Source organism: Hyaena hyaena, unplaced genomic scaffold (genome assembly GCF_003009895.1).
Source record: "Hyaena hyaena isolate Hyena2069 unplaced genomic scaffold, ASM300989v1 scaffold_93, whole genome shotgun sequence".
NCBI lineage: Eukaryota > Metazoa > Chordata > Mammalia > Carnivora > Hyaenidae > Hyaena > Hyaena hyaena.
This window is the reverse complement of record NW_024080724.1, coordinates 1,201,724-1,219,535: the sequence shown is the minus strand read 5'-3', so window position 1 is coordinate 1,219,535 and position 17,812 is coordinate 1,201,724. Positions and strand designations below refer to the sequence as shown.

At 45.9% G+C, this 17,812-nt stretch overlaps 2 protein-coding genes across 3 annotated transcripts in view; one reads left to right on the top strand and one right to left on the bottom strand.

Moving 5' to 3' along the window:
• Positions 1 to 407: 407 nt before the first annotated feature.
• FOXE1 (forkhead box E1) lies at positions 408 to 1,630 on the top strand. Its single transcript, XM_039234749.1, has one exon. It carries the CDS (start codon positions 408 to 410, stop codon positions 1,521 to 1,523), a length of 1,116 nt encoding a protein of 371 aa, XP_039090680.1. The 3' UTR covers positions 1,524 to 1,630.
• A 9,653-nt stretch (positions 1,631 to 11,283) lies between these two features.
• The window catches only part of TRMO (tRNA methyltransferase O), a 46,588-nt gene continuing 40,059 nt past the window's right edge, over positions 11,284 to 17,812 (bottom strand). For both annotated transcript variants that reach the window (XM_039234842.1, XM_039234844.1), the window contains exon 7: positions 11,284 to 12,163. The gene's annotated coding sequence lies outside the window, so the exon portion shown is untranslated. The remainder of the gene's footprint in view (positions 12,164 to 17,812) is intronic.

Below are 17,812 nucleotides of genomic sequence, written 5' to 3'. Positions count from 1 at the left end.
AGCCCAGACCAGCTGCAGGCGCCCCAGCCCCAGGACCGTTTCGGGGGACCCCTTGACCGCCCGGCACCAGCGCGCAAAGGGCCCCTCAGCCCGCGACGGGGGGCCTTGCCCCGCTCCCAACCGCGCTGCCGGCGCCTGGCCTCGAGCTCCAGAACACGAGCAGAGCCGTCGGTGGGCGGGACGCTCCCGAGCCAGCCCGGAAGCCCAGGGCGCCAAGACTCCAGGGTACCCCTGCTGGGGAAGCTGTGCTCCGAGTGCCAGCCCGCGAGGACTCCCAGGGCTCTCCGCAGAAGGGTCCAGCGCCGGCTCCCTTGGCCCAGCAGCCCGGCCGGCAGCCTCCGAGACCCGCCCCCGCCCCTCGACAGTAGCGGGCGGCGGGGACGCCCGGGACGCGGGACGGCTGAGCCATGACCGCCGAGAGCCGGCCGCCGCCGCCGCCGCCTCAGACGGAGGTGCTGGCGGCCGTGAAGGAAGAGCGCGGCGAGGCGGCGACCGGGGTCCCAACGGAGGCCGCGGGTCGCGGCACCGGCGGGCGTCGGCGGAAGCGCCCCCTGCAGCGCGGAAAGCCACCCTACAGCTACATTGCGCTCATTGCCATGGCCATTGCGCACGCGCCGGAGCGCCGCCTCACGCTAGGCGGCATCTACAAGTTCATCACGGAGCGTTTCCCCTTCTACCGCGACAACCCCAAAAAGTGGCAGAACAGCATCCGCCACAACCTGACGCTCAACGACTGCTTCCTCAAGATCCCGCGCGAGGCTGGCCGTCCAGGCAAGGGCAACTACTGGGCGCTCGACCCCAACGCCGAGGACATGTTTGAGAGCGGCAGCTTCCTGCGCCGCCGCAAGCGCTTCAAGCGCTCGGACCTCTCTACTTACCCAGCCTACATGCACGACGCGGCCGCCGCCGCCGCCGCTGCCGCCGCCGCCGCCGCTGCCGCCATCTTCCCGGGCGCAGTGCCCGCTGCGCGCCCGTCTTACCCCGGCGCCGTCTACGCAGGCTATGCCCCGCCGTCGCTTGCGGCGCCGCCCCCGGTCTACTACCCGGCTGCGTCGCCAGGACCATGCCGCGTCTTCGGCCTGGTGCCTGAACGGCCACTCAGTCCAGAACTGGGCCCTGCGTCGTCGGGGCCCGCGGGTTCCTGCGCCTTTGCCTCGGCCGGCGTCTCCGCAGCCACCACCGGCTACCAGCCTGCAGGCTGCGCGGGGGCCCGACCCGCCAACTCCGCCTATGCGGCCGCCTACGCGGGCCCTGATGGCGCGTACCCGCAAGGGGCAGGCAGTGCCCTCTTCGCAGCGGCTGGCCGGCTGGCGGGGCCCGCCTCGCCCCCCGCGGGTGGCAGCAGTGGTGGCGTCGAGACCGCAGTGGACTTCTATGGGCGCACATCGCCCGGCCAGTTTGGAGCGCTGGGGCCTTGCTACAATCCTGGTGGGCAGCTCGGAGCGGGCAGTGGAGGCGCCTATCATGCTCGCCATGCGACTGCCTATCCTGGCGGGGTGGATCGCTATGTGTCCGCCATGTGAGCCGAGCTTACGGTCGAAAATTCATAGATACCTCGGCTGTCCACATGAACTAAGTTTCCCTGAGACCTGAGAACAGGACTGAAGAGAGGATTTGAGAGCCACGTGGAAGGGACAGAGAGGGCAGGAGAGGCACAGCCTCCCAGTGCACCGCGTACACTCCGGTTCGCTTTGGAAGTGGGAGGAGGGGGGGGGGCGGCGGGGGCCCACGGACTGGGACAAAGGACCCTCAATAAGGCGAAGCTCCAAAGGACGTGCCTTTCTGACATTCTACTGGGGAGGTCCTTGGCGATAATGGGGGCGCAGAGTAGTGCCTACACCAGAGTCTAGGATCCGAACCGTGGGGAATCACCATGTCTTCACCCATCCCTCTCTTGCAAGAAATTCAGTCCGGCCTTTTACACCGTTCTGCTTCTCGCGCCTTTGATTACTTTACTACAGCAAAGGCTCCAATAGCGCCTTCCTTAAGGTGAGGAAGATGAATTTGCAAAAGAAGTAGCCCCCTCCTTTAAAAAAAACAAAAACAAAAACGGGAGAAATTTCTGCTTCGCTTGACCTGGGGCTGGTTTCCCCTGCCTTTGAGAACTGCAGACCTGGCTGGTAGTCTGGAGACTATGCCTCGGCTCCAGAGTGTGACCTAATCCCATCGCCCACACACACAGTCTCTTCCTCTGTCATACAGGAGGGCTGCAGGATCCGACCCCCTTATGGCCTTTAAGCACCCATCATCATGGCTGCTGCCACACATATCTGGCAGCATGGGCGGGCCACCCAGGCCCTAACCCTATTCCCAAGAACTGGAACCGAGTTCAAGACAAGCGCCTAACCTAAAGTCTCTGGATTGGTTCCAGGAAGCAATTATATTATAATTTCTCAAATCTTTTGAGCATGATGTGCTGATCATTCGGTAGCTGTTACTGCTAGGTCGTAAATTGGGTTTTCCAGTGAGGCAGGTAAAAATTCATGTGTCCATTGTCCACTCTTTCATTTCAGTAAGTGACCCTGCACCAAATTGGCAAACTAAAATTCAAAGAGACAACAGGACTCAGGGCAGCCCTTTGGTGACAGCTTTCAGGTTGTCGAGCTGGCTTTTCCATCCCTGGCAGCCTCTGCCATACAAAAAGGAAAGAGAAAAATTCATTGGGTCCGCCCGTGGAGTAAGCTTTAGAAAGACACTGGATTTTTAGCTCTCTTTTATATCTGTTTGTTTTAAGTTTAAGCATCGAGCTGACCAAAATCAGAGAAAACCCAACCACTTTCCCACCTTTCTCTAGAGATATCTCGTTAAGTTCTTATTCTGGAGCCAAAATTTCCAGGGTTAAATACTTCAGAGGCTCGGTATGCAGCTCTCAGGTAAACCCGAGTGTTCAGATGAACTGTGTTAATACAAATCTTTGATCAAGTGAGTTTTGGCAAGAGAAACTCAACACCTTTCTGAGTAGTTAACTTGCTAGCGAAGGGGTGGGGGGGGTGCGTGAGAAAGAAGACTGAAAACCATTGGTAATTTTTATTTTTAATCTCGGGAACTGTGCTCTCTTGTTCACAAAGACGTGAATGTGATTCAGTCCAGACGGGTATTTGTCTAAATGAGTACTGTCCAAAATAGAAACTACATGTGTAATTTAATTTTTTCTAGTAGCCACATTAATAAACAGTTGAGATTAACTCGTATGTTGTATTTAACCCAATATAGCCAAACTATTATTTCAACATATAATCAATATAAAAGTTTGTTGAGATATTTAACCTTTTTCACACTAAATCTTCAAAATCTGGAGTGCATTTGCACTCACAGCCCATGTACATTTGGACTAGCCACATGCCAAGTGCCAGTGGCACTATGTGGCCGATGGCTACCGTACTGGACTCTACAGGTCTAGATGCTGGTCCTTCCTGATTTCAGTGGTGGGTAAATGACCATCTGGAGGCAGGAGGTCGCTGGAGAACTGACCTTGCTGTCTGGGTCCAGATTCCAGATCCAGCCCTGCATCCTTGCAAAAGTCGAGGTGTTGGGCCTCTCTCATCTCTATATAGACCCTTGCAGGTATGAAATGCAAAGGCTCTCCATGGGCGTGCTAGACAGTCTGGCTCTCCCAGCCCAGAAGTCAAGATGCCTTGCCTCGCTGGTAGCAGCCGTAAATTGAGAGACCTTCACTCAGGGGTTTTGTCCTTGGCTAGCAAGGGCCCAGCAGCGGTATTTGGGCTGGCAAAGGGCGGTCTATATGCCCAGTTAGTGCGGTAGTTGACCTTTGGTTTCTTTTTTAACTACCAAGTCGAGTGCGTTGGCCATTAACCTTAAGTCCCTTTTCCTCCAGTGTCCACTTTTGTGAATGGGAATTTGTGACTCCTACCGCGGAGTGCCCTTCTTAGGCTACAGGGGACAAGAGAGGTGAAAAGTGCTTGTGAACTATAAAGTGCGGGGCACAGGAGGGCTTTAACGTTTTAAAGCGCCCCTTATCGCGAGGCCTCCTGGAGCCTGGGGGTAAAGCTCCGGGAGCGGGAAGGATGGGGTGGGAAAGTGCATGCGTCTCGGCACCCTCTCCCCAGTTTGTCGCATAGAACCTCAGGTGAGATGTTGTCCAAAGACAGGGGCTGTGCCTGGAGAAAGGATGCCTCTAGGAGGGAACTGGGTGTGTGCAGCGGGAGCCGGGAGAAGACTGGGAGACGGGCGAGGTGCAGCCCTTCTCGGCCTCTTTCGGGCCGCACCAGACGCTCGCGCGCCACCCGGCCTGCCTGGAATGGACGCTGCGCAGGCGAGGGAGCGCCGCTGCGGCGTCAACCGCAGCCGAGCCAGCGGGCAGACCCTGCAGTCCTCGGGACTCTAATCTTGAGAACATTTCACTGCAGCGTCTTGGAACAATCCAACTCTAAGAATCCCCAAGCCATGGAAGAGGGCCTCTCGGTTTCCCCATTTGGGAGCTCAGAATCGGGAGGCGCCTTTCTCTTTATTTTTTTCTTCTTCCTATTCATGAAAGTAGAAAAATCGTTTGCCCCTCTCTGGGCCCTGCACCCCAGCGTCGTGTGCAGGCGCCCCCGGGCTGTGGGCAATTAGATGCGTTCTTCCCTAATTGCCCAAGGCTCGTTAGAATTCGCCCCAGAGCTGTAACATTTATTTTCTTTCAAATTAACTTTGCTTGCAATTAAGCTTAGGAAACCAGCAACAAAAGCAGACTTGGCCTGAGGTCGTTTACTACGAAAACGGATCAGGGAACCTTTCCCCCCAATTTAAGGGGAAAGATTCCTGTGGCCAGCGTTTGGGGGAAGTGTCCCGACAGCCAGCCAGCCGAGGCTAGGGGGAGCAGGAAGCTGCTGGCGGCGCTTGTAGATGGATGGTAACCGTCTGGCCTTTCTCCACACCTCCGTGATTCGTGTGCCCAGAGGAGTAAGGATAATGTCGTTGAAATAAATTGGGGACGGTTTGAGCTGAACCACACACCCATGACGTGAAGCTAATGTATATAGTTACAGTTTACCCGGCACGGTTCATAAACATAATCTCATTTACTAAGAGCTTTGTGAGGATTTTCTTTTATTAAAATTGAGTTTTTTCTTATTACAAATTTGGTACATCTTCATTGTAAAAATAATAATAACATAAGTTAGAAAGAAAGAAATCAAAGGAACCCACGGATTGCCCAGAGAAAGTGCAGCAAACACTTCAGTGAGTGTGTTTTCTAGTTTTTGTTTTTGTTTTTCCTGTGCAGGAGGCCTAAGTCTCAACTTGTTCATTGAAATGCTGTGAGATCTTGAACCAGTTCCTTCCTGCACTGAGTAGGCCTCATTTTCACCATCTGCAAAACTAGATGGCAGATCCCCTTTACTTTCACATTCTTGAACTTCTCTGGTTTTGTTCATTTGAATCCCGGGTGCAGGGCCAGGACGCCCTCCCTGCTATTTTACATAAGCGGCTGAGGCCCTGAGGCCTTGCAGCTCCAAGTGTGGGCCACAGACCAGCTGCATGGGCAACCCCTGGGAGCTCACTAGACATGCAGAATCTCAGGCCCTACTCCAGATCTGCTGGACCGGAACGTGCATTTCGGCAAGACCCTCAGGTGATTCATGTGCCCTAGGTAAAGAGGCAGAAATTTAGAGAAATGAAAAAACATGTGTTAAGTTGTTGAGATCAGCAATCTCAGGTTACCTTCCAGGAGCCTCCTGTTTTCTGACCAAAGTCCCCAACCAGTGATACACTGCTACTGTGGGGGCTCTGGCTGCACAGAGGAGAGAGCTGGGCTGCAAGGGGAGAAGGTTGTTTGGGGTGAAGCATCTCATCTCCTTCCTTGGGTGTATTCTCTGCATCTTGGAGTCTAGCCCTAGAATACATCTCGCCTCATGTTCCCAGCCTTATGGGTAACTGTGACATGGCGTTCAACGAGGGTGCACCTGAAAGTGTCTTGAAAGCTGAGGTGCCAGTTGGAGCCACGGCAGGAACCCGGGCTCCTGAAGCACTTTGGAGACCTTGGGTTCTGGTCTCTGTACCCTCCCTAAGCAGCAGTCATTGCCCAAGTATGGAATAAACTTGACCTCTGATCCCTCAGTTCCAGCTCCAAATTTTGGGTAGTGGGGGTTTAGGAGGAAAAAAAGCTCTCTTCTTGGGACACAGTAGCCAGCAGGAAGGGGTCCCTGTCTCTGAGTCCATCCTGGCCAAGGGATCCTCTACTAGAACATTTTAAGTGCCCCTTGGTCAGCCCAAGATCCTGGACACTCTAATGAATCCTATCCTGCCTCAAACGCACAACTTTCAGGAGAATTTGATTTCTATGCTCATTCTGTTCCTGAGAAGAGCTGACTCCTGGTACCTGAGCAAAAAAAAAAAAAAAATGTCTGTGATGAAAAGCAATTCAGACAGGGCATGTCTCCCAAAGAATGGGACTGGAGCCCAGACTGAGGAAGGTGGCAGGAGCCCAGATTGAGGAAGGGGGCAGGAGCCCAGATTGAGGAAGGGGGCTGGAGCCCAGGATCACATACCAACTCATTGGGAGAGCCAGGACTCTCATCTCAGTGATCATATGAGTTCTCGATAATAGAAATACTGTGAGTATGTATAGAGCTTCCATAGAGCTAAAGAAAGAGCATGTGACTTACTCACAATCTCATAGCTTTAAGTGTCCAAGCTAGACTAGAATCTATGCCTCCCCCAAGGGAGATTGCATTTGATTATCATCTTAATAAACGGCAATGTGGAGATGGAAGTAATCAGATGGGGGTGTATTAAAAGTAGGGATTGGGAGTTGGGGTGGAGAGCACCTTGGAAGATTTCCCTGTTAGGGCCTCCTATGGATGAACGGGTAAACTGGGCTGGGACTGATTAAATAAATAGCTTAGAACTACCTACAAGGGCAGAGTGTGGCTGGTGCTTCTCATCCTAAACTGAGCAATGGCCTAAGTTAAAAACTGAACCAAATTAAAAATGGGCAGACGGGGGGGTCAGGAAGGGTAGGAGTTCCTCAATGAGTTTGGTGCCCGGTCTCTCCCCATCCCTGCCCTCTCTCCAGCATCTTCTCTCCTGAGCTGAGGCCAAAGCCAGCCTTTGCAGAGCTCCTCAAATAGCCTTCACTACTCTACCTCAGGAGAGGAAGCCTGCTTCCTTAAGAATTCCCTGAGCCCCTCTGCTCGCGCCACAACCCCTCTTCTGTGAGCTGAGGCTCAGATTTCCAGCTCAGCCCAGGGTTAACCAGGTGCAGAAGCACAGAGTCTGGGAGGCCCAGGGATCAACTGTCAGCCCCTCCCAGGGTGAGGAAGAGACTGGGAAGCCAGAATCAGGGTGGATCTCAGCCCTGATGTAGAGCCCCGGCTTATCTTGCTATCTGAGAAGTGGAGTGGCTTCTCCCTGGAGTGTGGGCAGAGCCAAGCCCCATGGTGTTCCAGGCATGGAGACACTCACTCAGCAATCAGAGATAAAGTGTGAGAACCAGAGCCTCACAGGGCCTAATTCTCAGCTCTACCCCTTCCCAGAAGCCAGCAGGGGCCTCCCCATACTGCCCTCCCCCCAACCAACTTCACTTCCTGATGTCAGACTTTAGTTCTTTGGGAAAAGGCTTCTTGAAGTCTACAGCAGAGAGCCCAAACTCCTCATCTGGCACTCAGGACCCTTTATGATTCCTACACCACCCCCTTCCCAGCCACCCCTCCCATAGCTGTCTTTCCTGCACCTCTCGGCTTCAGCCAATGCGCCACCTCACTGTTCCCTAGACACGTCTATGTGTTCCTGTCGCCGTGCATTTGTTACCTCTTAGCCCCATGCCACCTCGGGACTTCCAAGGCTACCAACCCAATAGGTGCCTCCGTTATCTCTCTCTTCAATCACAGTACCAGCCTCCTGCTCCATCTACTGCTTCCCTCAGACATTTCCCTTCCAGCAGCCAACATGTGACACAGCTCAAACATCAACAGATTATGTCACTCTCTCACAGAGGTCTGGACCTCAGGACCAGGGACTGAGAGTAGGAGCATGGCATGTCCATGAGCAGCCCTGGGAAAGGTTTCTTACACTGTGGGAAAATTACGTTTAATATGAGCATTTTCAAAATTTCCCCCTCCCATGTAACACTTTCCTTTTACTCTACACTTTCATCAAAGCTTTATACAACTACTCAACCTTATGTGCAGTGTGGTCTGCCCACATTTTTCTATGCAACGGTGCTCAAAGAATAATATCCTATCGTGGGGACTGGGCACAGGGGTCTTGATGATGGAGCTGAGAGCCATCAGATGGAACATGTTGAGGACAACATATAGGGGAAACTCTGGACAGAAATAAAACAGTACATCCTCTTTCTGCCATATTCAAGAAGATGTACCAGGCACAGCTAGTCATCTACCCAGCTACTTCCCCCTTCTTTGCTCATAAGACCCTGATTTTGTCCAGGTTCCAGTTGGTCATATGTTTTAGGGGAAGACTTACCCCTTGGAGTACCCATGGGCACAATGTCGGACTTGGCTAAGGAAACCATAGTGATAATTCCATCACTCCTGCTAGGAATTACTTAGAAATGGCCACAGAATACTTTCCAAGCCAATGAGATATCCAGAAAAGTATGCTGATGGCTTCTGAGAAACATGTCTTTGTTCTTAAAAAGAGACAAGGGAAGATAAACAGTCCTTTTCTTTCTCTGAATATTGTTTGAGTGTGACTCCTGGAAGTGTGGCAGCCACACTGGACCTGGGAGGTGTCAGCCTAAGAGAATAAACCAACCTGCCAAGGATGGCAGAGCAGAAAGATGGGAAGAATCTAGGTGCCTGATGACATCACTGAGCTGCTGAACTAACTAATGCTGGAATGATTCATTATAGCTTTGGGCACCTATTGCTGGAAATAAGAAATGTCCTCCAAGCTTAAGCTGCTTTTCTTTGGGCTTTTGTGTCACTTGCAGCCAAATGCATAACTGGCACAGACGGTGACCCTTAATGGACAGGGGGGGAAAAACTGATTCCTAGTTTATCTCCTTTGCTATTTTTATAAACTTGCAGCTGAAAGGTTGTCTAGTCCCACCCTCATTTTATAGAAGGAGAAACCAAGGGCCAGGGAAGGTAACTTTCTATGGTTGTGCAGTGAGCTAACATCTTAGACCCTATCCAAGGCTCTCTCATTGCTGTTCCCCAGCTTCAAGTGGCTCTGCAGGGGTAGGGCAGACTATTTGTAATCCTGATATTATCAAAGAGTGACTGTGTTCAGAGTGTACCAAGCACTTCCATATATGTCATCCTTTAGGTCCTCACAACAGTCTTGGGAGGCAGCAGGTTTCAGCTGCATTTTTTCAGATGAGGCTAAGGAGGTCCCAAGAGGAGAGAATAAGCTCAAGGTCACGCGACCTAGGCATGGGAGGGACTCAACCAATGTAACGAAATCTACAGCAAAACAAATCAGATGTCTGAGGATTCTTCCTTACTGGATCTGGCAATCAGGAAGACTTGCCTGTTGGCTTTGACCAGAGCTCCAGGGAAAGCCTCTCTCTTTGGGCCCCTGAGTGGGGCGGATCCCCCAGAGGACCCTGACTTATCTCTACAGGGTGTGTGAGGCTTAAAGATAATGTCTGTGAGGTGTGTTGGATCTGGTTGCTTCTGATTCTACAGAGGAGGATGGTTAGTGCTAAAGCTGAAGGGGACTGTTGCTTACAATGAGCCCCACCATGGCAGACAGTGCCTCCTGTCCCCCAAGCCAAGACTTACCCTCCCAGCTCCGCCACCATTGGTCCCACCAAGGCGCAGGCTGCAGGAACAGGCCCGTAGTTTACGGAACACCTGGGAGAGGCTGTGGGCAGCTGGGTAATTTCCAAATTAATTGTAGGAGAAACCTAACAAAACAATCTACAGCCTAAGCGTCCTGGGAGCGTTGCCGTGAGACTGACAGCCTGGAATCCAGCAAGTACAATGCTGCCCGACCACAGACAGGAGGGCCCTTCCTCCTTGGGGGGAGGAGGGCTGACTTCCTTCCAACAGGGGCCCGTCTGGGCCTGCAGCTGGCCCGATAGGAGAGCAAAACCCCAGAACTGAAACAGTCTTTTCACCCAAATCCTAAACTACAATTAACATAAACAGCTTTCCTAAAACATTAGTGCCAGGTTGACTGGCCCCATAAGTTATATGCCCTGGCAGAAACCTTGCTTCTTAGCAAGGCACTTTTAGGTTTCATTTTGAAAATTTCCTCCTGAATTCATCCTCAGGAAAGCTGGGCTGCCCTCCACTGCCCCCTGTACTCTCTACACACATGCAGGAAATGAACTCAGAGTCTATGGTGTAGTATTAATAAGAGTCAAATCTGACCAAGTTTGGTACTTTCCTGTTTTCTGAGAGATTGCCTGCTTTTGTCAGAAAAGTACTGGTTCAAGTCCTGGCTCCAGCACCTAGGCAGGTCTCAGTCTCACCTTCCCTAACAGAAAATGGACACAACACTGCCTTCCCTCTCTAATGCCAATCACAATGGCTAATATTTAGTGAGCTATGTGGCGGGCACTGTTTGGTGCTTTTGGGTTTCCACAGACTCCCCGGGGAGATAGAGACCGTGAACTAGGAAATGGTGGGAGCAGAGTCTGAAGCCAGGCAGTCAGACACCAGAGCTTCTGAGTGATAACACTTTGCATCATAAGGCTCCTGGTTCTGAGAGAGGCACTAGGGTAGAAGTCAAAAGACTCATGGCCTCACCCGTCCACAGCCACCAACTTTGCATGTGATCTTGGGTAGTATCTTGTCTTTAGTAGTCTCACGCATACCCTGGGTAGACGTGTATGGCTGGGAGCAATCAGGTGGCCTCCTGTGTCCCTTTAACATAGAATTTGGTTAGTCTGAGTCCCCATTTCCTGAATATGAAATGAGGCTGGAAATGCATAATGTGAAAGTTTTTGGTAATTGTAGTGTGAAAGTTTATTTCCAAAGCCTTTCATGTCATTAGTTCATAAAGCCCTGAAAGAACCCCAAAGTGAGTGATATGGGGGGCAGAGGGTTAGTGCACTGATTTTTATAGCATGGAGAACTGAAGCCCAAAGAGAAGTCACTGGCAAGTAGGGTGGATCCGACACTAGACTTGTGACATCAGGCTCTGATCTGGTGCTCTTGCTGTTACACTATGAATTTCTGCAAATGAATGGACACCCAGCACATTACTGGCTCAGGTATAATGCTGTGCCTGTCATTGTGCCTTGCCTGCAGTGGTTGCTCACAGCATACAGACTTGAGAAAGTGGCTTGGCAGCAAGAAGGATGAAAGTCAACTCCCACCTTGGTACTCAGCCTGGGTCTAGGGAGGCTTAGGGCTAGCACCTACCCAGATCTGGGCCCAATATTATACGTTAATCAGATCCAAAGTGCCTGACCCAGAGTCAGACCCATGTATAGCCTGAATACCCAAGCTGCTGCCCTCTGTCCACAACCTTCCAGATGGAGTACTGATGGTTATCTCAGGTTTAATGTGCCTCATACCACATCTGTCCCTCCTACCTGTTCCATACAGTTGTGCAGTGTGGCAGCTTCTGACAAGGCTCCTAATGATCCCATCGCCCAGTATTCACAGGCTGTGTAATCTCTCTCCACTTCAATAAATGTGGGTTGGCCCTAGTGTCTTGCGTCTAATGAACAGGATACGGCAAAAATGATAGGAGGTCCCTTCCATGATTAGGTTACAAAAAGCTGTGACTTTGTCTTGCTATCACTCTCTCTCTCTCCCTTCCTCTCTCTCTCTCTATTTTGCTCTAATGAAGCAAATGGCCATGTTGTAAAATGAAGGATGGAGCGGCCCAGATGGTAAGGAACTGAGGAACTTATGAGGAACTGAGACTTTAGTCCTATAGTAAAGAACTGCCAGCAAACAGAATCATGGTGAGTGAGCTAGGAAGTGGGTCCTTCTTAGTCAAAACTTGAGATAACTGCAGGCTTGTGAGTGATCCTGAAGAAGAAGGCCAGAGAAACTGTGAGATGATAAATGCAATTAATTGTTTTAGGCCACTAAGTTCTGGGGTAACTTGTTAATGCAGCAGTAGATAACTGATATATGGGAAGTGATATGACCATGAACCAAGGAACACTAGCAGGCTCTAGAAGTTAGAAGAGACAAATAACAGATCCTCCCCTGGAGTCTCCAGGAGGAATAAATCTTGCCAACAACTTGATTTTATTCCAGTGAAACTGATTTTGGACTTCTGATCTCCAGAACTGTAAGAGAATAAATATATGGTTACCAAGTTTGTGGTGACTTGGTTTAGCAGCCATAAGAAATTAATATAGCTGTCTATAAGAAACTCACTTCTAATACAACAATATAGGCAAGTTGAAAATAAAAGATCAAAAATATATATCATGCAAACATTAATAGAAATCCAAACCAAAACAGAGGGCTATATTAATATCATGTAAAGTAGACTTCAGAGCAAAGAAGATTACTAGGGACAGAGAGGGATATTACATAATGACAATAAGGTAAATCCAGCAAGAACACTTAGACATCCTAAATGAGTATACACCAAATAACAGAATTACAAAATATGTGAAGCAATTTTTTAGAGCTGAAAAGAGAAAGAGACAAATTCACAACTAGAATTGGAGACTTCAACATCCCTCTCTCCATTATTGGTAGAAAAATTAGACAGAAAAACAGAAGGATATAGTGCAATCCAACAATACCACAACAGGGTCTAATTAACATTTGTAGTACACTCCACCCAGCATCGGTAGAATACGCATGCTCTTCAAATGTCTATCGAATATATACCAGAATAGACCATATCCTGGGCCATTAAAAAAAAAAAAAAACTCTACAAGAGAAGTGAAATCATAGAGAATGAGCTCTCTAAAGTTCTCTGAGAAAGATATCAGGAATATCTCTAAATACTTGGAAACTACACAGCATCTAAAAACTCAGTGGCTGAGCCTGGCTGTCTCACTTGGTAGAGCATGCAACTCTTGATCTTGGGGTTATGAGTTTGATCCCCACATTGGGTATAAGAGATTGAAAAACAAAACAAACAACAAAAAACCAAAAACCTCAATGGGTAAAAGAGAAAGTCTCAGGGAATTTCTTTTCTAAACAAGAAAGTGAATGAAAATGAATGTACAATATATAAAAAGCTATAGGACACAGCAAAAGCAGTGCTGACAGGAAAATTTATAACACTAAATATACATTGGAAAAAAAGAAACATCTCAAATCAATAACCCTAAGCTCCCACCTCAAGAAAGTAGACAGAGAAGAACAAAATAAACCCAAAGTAAGTAGAAGGAAGGCAGTAATAACTATAAGAGAAGAAATCACTGAAATTGAAAACAAAAACAGTAGACAAAAATAAAGGAAACAAAGAGCATAAAAAAAAAACAGACAAACCTCTAGCAAAACTGATCAGGGAAAAATAGAGAAGAGACAAATCACCAATATCAGGGATTAAGCAAATGATATAATTACAAACCCCACAGATATCAAAAAGATAAGCGAATTCTACAAATAATGCAAAACACATAAATTTGACAACTTAGATAAAATAGACCAATTCCTCAAAAGATTAAAACTAGATCATTTTAATAGCCTTATAAAGGAAACTAAATTTTTAATTTTTCAAACTTCTGAAAAATTTCCAGGCCCAGATGATTTCACTGGAAGGAATTCCACCAAATTTTTAAAGAATTAATACCAATTACATAATCTCTTCCAAGAAACAGAAGAGAAAGAAATAAGTTCTAATTCATTCTATGAAGCTAGTATTACCCAAATACCAAAATCAATACTGTGGATTCTCTTCAGATCGCATAAATCTTTTGCCTTTTACCAAATACCAAAATCAGATAAAGGTGTGTGTGTATGTAAACAATAGATCACAATTCCTTATAAATATAGACAGAAAAGTCTTTAATAAAATATTAGCAAATAGAATTCAGTGATATGTGAAAAAAAATTACACACCATGACCATGCAGTTTATTTCAGAGATGAAAAGCTAGTTCATCAGTCAAAAATTAATCACTGTAGTCCACTATATTGACAGGCTAAAGAAGAAAAAAATCACAAAACCTTATCAATCAATGCAGAAAAGACATTTGATAAAATTAACATCCATTTATGATAAAAACTCTCAGAAAAGTAGGAAGAGAAGGGAACTTCCTCAACTTAATAAAGAATATCTACCAAAAACCTACAGATAACATTATACTTAATGATGAAATAATGACTATTTCTTTTTGTTTGTTTGTTTTTAATAGTTTATTGTCAAGTTGGTTTCTATATAACACCCAGTGCTCATCCCCACAAGTGCCCTCCTCCATGCTTCCAGAGATCAAGATCACAACAAAGATGTCCAGTCTTAGTGCCCTTGTTCAACATAGTACTAGAAGTTTTATGGCAAGAAAATGAAATAAGAAGCATACAGATTGGAAAAGAAAAAAATTAAACTGTTCCTATTTTCAGATGACATGATTATTTACTTTGAAAAACCCAAGGATTCTACAAAAAAAAAAAAAAAAGGAAGGAAGGAATTCTCTTAGAACTGAGTCCAGCAAGGTCACAAGATATAATATAAACATACCAAAAAATATATTTCTATGTACTAACAATGAAAATGTGGACATCAAAATAAAAAATGCAATGACTCAAAAAATTTAGACGTAAAGCTGACAAAACACGTACAGAACTTGTATGCTGAAAACTCCAAAATTCTGATGAAAGAAATCAAAGAAAATCTAAATAAAAACATACCATGTTCATGGTTTGAAAACTCAGCATATGAATCTGTCAATTCTCTCAAAATAGATTTATAGATTTAATGTAATTCTGTCAAAATCCCAGCAAGAGCTTTTGTTGATATAGACAAGATTCTTCTAAAATTTTGCAAAGGCTATGGAACTAGAATAGTTCAAAGATTTTGAAAAAAGAATAAAGTAGATCTTAATCAGTTTGAGCTAGTATAACAAAATACTGTAGACTGGGCAGCTTATGAACAATAAAAATTTATTGCTGACAGTTTTGGAAGCTGGAAGTCTGAGATCAGGCTGCCACCATGGTTGGGTTCTGGTGAGAGAGAGCCCTCTTCCAGTTTGCAAATTGACAACTACTCATTGTATCCTCCTTATGTGGTATAAAGAGATTGAGAATGCTCTTTGGGGTCTTTTCATAAGAGCACTAATCTCATTCATAAGGGCTCCACCCTCATGGCCTAATTACCCTTCAAAGCCGCCACCTCCTAATACCCTCATATTGGGAGATAGGATTTCAACATATGAATTTTCAGAGGACATAAAAATGTAGTCCATTGCAAAGTGAGAGGACTCATTTACCCAACTTCAAGACTTCTTATATACTCTAGTAATCAAGACAGTGTGGTGTTAGTAGAGGGAAAGACACATAGATCAATGAAGAAAAAAAACAGAGAAACCCAAAATATACCCCCACAAATATCACCAAGTGATTTTTTACAAAGGTGCAAAAGCAATTCAATAGAGGAAAGACAGCCTTTTAAACAAATGGTGCTGGAGCAATTGGACACCCAAAAGCAATAAAACAAAACAACAACAAAAAACCCCCACTTCAATCCAAGTCTTATACTTTATATTAAAATTAACTTAAAATGGAAAGTGCTCTGAAACAGAAAATGTGAAACTCTAAAACTTTTAGAAAAAAAGATAGGAGAAAAATCATTGGGATGTATGACTAGGCAGACAAAAAGTTCTTAAACTTGGCACCAAAAGCAAAATCTATAAAAGAAAAAAAAATCACTAAATAGGACTTTAGTAAAATAAGTTTAAAACATTTGTCTGTGAAAGACTCTGTTAAAAGGAAAAAAAGACAAGCTACAAAGTTGAAGAAAATGTTTTCGAGCCACGTATTTGACAGAAGATTTAGATCTAGAATATATAGACCACTCTCAAAACTCAACAGTAAGAAAAAAAATCCAACTAGAAAAGGGGCAAAAGAAATATTGCACCAAGGATGATATACAGATGGCAAATAAGCACAGGAAAAGATGTTCAACATCATTAGCCAGTAGGGAAGTGCAAATTGAAACCACAGTGATATATCACTGCGCACTTATCACAATGACTAAAATAAGGCAAAGAATGACAACACCAAATACTGGTAAGGAGTCAGAGAACCTGGATCACTCCTTTATTTTTTCATTTTTATTTAATTTATTTTTTCTTAATTTACATCCAAGTTAACATATGGTGCAACAATGATTTCAGGAGCAGATTCCTTAATGCCCCTTACCCATGTAGCCCATCCCCCCTCCCACAACCCCGCCAGTAGGTTTATTCCTTAGCAATAAAAAGGAATTAATAATCAATATACATAAGAACTTGAAAGAATCTCTAGGGAATCATGCTGAGTGGGAAGAAAAGCTGATTCCAACAGATTATGCACTGTGTAATTACATTTATATAACATTTTTGAAATGAAAAATTACTGTAGTAGAGAACAGCTTAGTGCCGCCAAGGGTTAAAGTCAGGGTGAAAGTGGGAGTAAAGTGGATATAAATATAAAAGCAAAACATGAAAGATCCTTGTGGTGTTTGAAGTGTTCTGCATCTTGACTAAATGAACTTTGCTATCCTGGTTATGTTATAATACTGTTGCTTTAGAAGATGTTACTATTGGGGGAATTGGGTAAAGGGTACACAGGATCTCTGTATTACTTCTTATAGGTGCATATGAATCTGGGGTACCTGGTGGCTCAGTCAGCTAAGAAACTGACTCAGGTCATGATTTCACAGTTCATGAGTTCGAACTCCACGTTGGGCTCTGTACTAACAGTGTGAGGCTTGCTTGGGATTCTCTCTCTCCCTCACTCTCTGCCCCTCCCCCACTTGCTCTCCCTGTCTCTCAAAATAAATAAATAAACTTTTTTAAAAAGTTTACAAGTTCACATGCTTTTAAGTTTTTCTTTCTTTTTTTAAAATATAATTTATTCTCAAATTGGCTTACATACAACACCCAGTGCTCATCCTAACAAGTGCCCTCCTCAATGCCCATCACCCATTTTCCCCTCTCCCCCACCCTCCCATCCACTCTCAGTTTGTTCTCTGTATTTAAGAGTCTCTTGCGGTTTGTCTCCCTCTCTCTGTTTGTAACTATTTTTTTAAGTTTATTTATTTATTTTGAGAGAGAGAGAAAGCACAAGTGGGGAAAGAGCAGAGAGAGATAGAATCCCAAGGAGACTCCACACCACCAATGCAGAGCCTAATATGGGGCTTGAATCCACAAGCCGCAAGATCATGGCCTGAGCCAAAGTCGGACACTGAACTGACTCAGCCACGCAGGTGCCCCTAAAAGTATTAAGGTTTAAGGTTAATAAAATAATCCTTGTGCCTGCAATAATATCAAAATATATTTCATGGCAAAAAAGAAAAAACCCTCTGAGTGTTATGTGGAAACTAATTTGACAATAAACTATCTGTAAAAAAAAAAAAAAAAAAAAGAAAAAACCCTCACAAGAAATAAGGTAGGTTACCTCGTAATAACACTTTCCAATCACCAGGAAGATAATTCTAAACTTATATGCATCTAACAACATAACTTTAAAACATAGAGCAAAAGCTTACAAAACTAAAAGGGATTTTAACAAATACACTACACCATCACAGAGAACACATCTCTCTCAATAATCAAAAATAAAGCAAATAAAAGTATCGATAAGGATAAAGGAATATTTGAACAACTCAGTTAATAAACCCAAGGTCATTCATGAAATACAGCATCCAACAAAAGAAGAAAACTCATTCCTTGTTTTCACACTTGACACATTTACAAATACTGACCGGGTGCAAACCCACAGAACAAGTCTCAAAGGTGACCACAATGTATCTAAGTTAAGAATCAATAACAA

Bases quoted from the DNA above. Each gene is read 5' to 3' on its own strand.
- FOXE1 (XM_039234749.1), top strand. From the start codon at position 408: ATGACCGCCGAGAGCCGGCCGCCGCCGCCGCCGCCTCAGACGGAGGTG.